General features: G+C 54.2%; 1 protein-coding gene across 1 annotated transcript in view; it reads right to left on the minus strand.

Moving 5' to 3' along the window:
* TERG_08884 (uncharacterized protein) overlaps positions 1–1,829 on the minus strand; it is a gene marked incomplete at its 5' end in the record, with an annotated part of 5,998 nt that extends 4,169 nt beyond the window's left edge. Inside the window, 3 exons of the mRNA XM_047749017.1 lie at positions 18–1,243; positions 1,389–1,576; positions 1,756–1,829. Of these exons, the coding sequence (XP_047604508.1) occupies positions 18–1,243; positions 1,389–1,576; positions 1,756–1,829 (1,488 nt within the window). The remainder of the gene's footprint in view (positions 1–17; positions 1,244–1,388; positions 1,577–1,755) is intronic.
* Between the last annotated feature and the right edge of the window lie 1,295 nt (positions 1,830–3,124).

The following is a 3,124-nucleotide window of genomic DNA, read 5'->3' on the forward strand; positions in this document are numbered from 1 at the left end:
GCCTTCTTCTGCCCGACAGCGACTGAATGATGCGACGGGGATAGCTCAACAGCCGAATCAGGCGTTGACGCCTCGGAAGAAGGTGTTTCAACAGTCTCGCGCAGTTCTGGCGATGTTGTAATTTTTCTGCTCTCGACGACAGCTGTCTCTCTGGCTTGTGGTGTATTAGCAGCATCCTTGTCAATAGTTGGGCCCACAAATGCCGATCCTCCCCTAGGAGAAATTCTGCTAGAGATTTCCCCATCATCATTCCTTTGCCCCTTTGCATCTAGCAGATGTTCTGGAGTTTTCGGTTCAGCCTTCGATTCAGCCTTCTTCGGCTGTCGAGCCATTTGCTGTTTGCGTAGTTCTAGGGCCCGCATTAGACGCTGTTTTTCCGGCGTCATTCCGATGGTTGTCGCACAGCTTCTGATCGATCTGGGAGACGAGGGCGCGTTTCTCGAGAAAGATCCGATTAACACTGGCGGCGGGACCAGGAGAGGAGGCACAGGAGGTACTGTCCCCTGAGTCTGGGCTCCTGGCTGCTCATAGTCTGGCTGTGATTTGGGCCGCGATGTAGATTGCTTCCTTGACCGCATTCCCGCAGGAAGCGAAGCAACCGGCCGAGGTTCATAGGAGCGAGTCATGGAGCCCGCAGTCTTGGGCCGTCCGCTGGCATCCAGAGATGGTCGCGGGCCAAGTCGTACTTTGGGTCTCCGAATGGTGATTTGATCCAGCTCGTGGAGAGACGGCCTGACTGACTGAGAGGAAGTTCGTGATTCGGGAAGCGGCTGAGATAGCTGGTCCAGAAGGTGCTGCTGAGGAATGCCATTTGCGCGAGTTGGACTGCTCAAAGCGGGGGCTGAGGGCAGTGCTTTGTGCGAGAATGCCTCTGGAGCCAGCATGACACCGTCTGGCAGGCCCTTTGAAGGTCTGTCTCGCAACATACTATGGCTAGGCACAGCGGTGGCCTCTGAAGTTCCGCTGAAGACGCTTCCTGCTCTACTATGGCTGGACGAGGTTGGAGCCCGCTTGATGCGCTCTTCTTCGTCTGGTCCGTTCTCCTCTGCATCTTCGGTGATTTCTCCAAGTCGTCGTTGTCGCAGCGAGCTGGTCGAAGAGGTCATGGAGCCAGATGCGGTGTGCAGCATGCAGGTGGATGAGAGCGCATTTTCGGTGAGTTCAGACGGGGTTGTAAGTGAAAAGACGGTATCGTGAGGCGAGAACCGGTCGAGAATCGACTGGAATTGGACAGTGATTCGAGCTATCGACGCAGAGTCAGCATTATCATGCAGGTAAGGGCTTCATAAAATGCGGTTGGTTGAGCAGGACGAAGCCGGGTATAACTTCATCGAAACCGATACTAAAAAGAAGCCACGAAAAAGACGGCGAAGATTGAAAGAAAATACCTTGGATGAGCCTCGAGATTCCTTCAGGCACGTATCTGAGTATGATCTTTCTCCGGCGATACTGTAGGAAGCCATACAGCGGCGATTTATCCTCGTAGGCGGTTATGGTCGAGCGAATCTCCACGACGCCCCCGGTTCCCTTGTGCAGCAAAGCAACGACATCTCGCGAAACGTATTTCAGCAGGAACCTGGAGCCAGCGAGTCAGCAAGCGGCAGGCAGATAGATGAATGGCTATTGGGTTGTCTGCATGCGTTGGTAAGGGCATAGAGCCCGTTGTATGGACGTCTTTTAATAATAAGATGGAGAGGAACCATGGTTGCAGCGCCCAACTCAATTGCAGCAGGACTGGGGACAAGCAGAACTCACCATCCTCCGGCCTCAGCGAGCGCACTCTGGTAAGACTCGATGATAGAGGGATCATCTAACCCATTGAGCGACATGACGGGTTCTGCATTGGAATGGGATGTCTGCAGCGCCGGAAGGGCGAGAGGGAGTGACACAGTCGGAGCGGTTGTTGCAAGCAGCAGCAGCAGTAGCAGCGGCGGCGGAGCAGGCTCAGTCAGGGGGCGAGACGCCGTCCAGGAGAGCGTCCGAGGCTAGTCGAGAGTATACGAGGCCGGCGGCAGCGAGGACGGGCAGGTCGAGGGCGCAGAGGCAGACGGAGAGCAGATGCAAAGAGGAGATGCTGCAGCGAGAAGAAGAAAAGGCAGACGGCGACGGGGAGGAAGAAAAAGAACGAGGAGGTTGTTTTTCTGGTGGTGGAACCGCAGCCAGCACTTTTTTTTTCTTACAGCGCGCAGCTCAACCTCTCTCTTGTGCTTCTTTGCTTCTTTGCTTCTTCGTCTTCGTCTTCTTCCTACGGTCTAGGGCTTTTCTTTGATGGGCGGCAGGCAAACAAACGGCCTCGTTGCTTCTGCTCCCGGCGGCTCTGGCTTAAACACAGGCCGACTATCTATCACCATCTACATAACATACATACCTGCACGGCTACATACAACAGCAAACAGCTACAGCGACGACGTGCCATCGCACAGAGGACAGACAGGCTCGCTGGCCGTCTGAAAAGCAGATCCTCGACGGCCCTACACGCACCCAAGGTGACATGTCACCAGTCTCGCCTGCGCAAACCCTGCTAGACGAGCCATTTCGACTCCGTCTCGCGCTGTGTGCGTGTCTATATAAAGGAATACAATGGATGACAGCAAACCCGCAGGCCAGGGCCTTCAGGGGGGGTACCTCTTTCTCTCTTCTCGACCTTCACCATCGCCTGTTTAACAAGAAAGAATTCAGAGAGAGAAAAAGAAAAGAAACGAAGCCAGGTGGGAACGGGCATTGATTGCAAAAAAGAAAAAGAATCATAACACAGGCGAAAAGCGAGGGCGAGAGATCTGATCCACCCAGCGCTAAGGGGGGATTGATTCAACAACGCAACTCGCCAGTCCTCGGAGGATAGATATAAATACTTTTTTGCCTCGATCCAGAGATTGTCCAGCTCTTCCTTTGATAGACCGAGATCCTGAAACCTGGTCCGGTTCCTGACCCAGCAAAGTCGCCTTCCCCCCCCCCCCCCCCCCTGGACCTTGGGAGACGCCTTTCACAGATATATTACGACAGCGGCATCTCATAGACCGAAAGACTACCTGTGAATTAGTATAGTTGTATATTCCTATACGGGGGAAGCCAGCAGAAGCATCGCACAGGCAATTGGGTCGGCTCTGCAGATCGGCAGACGTTT

The sequence above is a fragment of the Trichophyton rubrum genome (assembly GCF_000151425.1).
Source record: "Trichophyton rubrum CBS 118892 genomic scaffold supercont2.6, whole genome shotgun sequence".
Lineage (NCBI taxonomy): Eukaryota > Fungi > Ascomycota > Eurotiomycetes > Onygenales > Arthrodermataceae > Trichophyton > Trichophyton rubrum.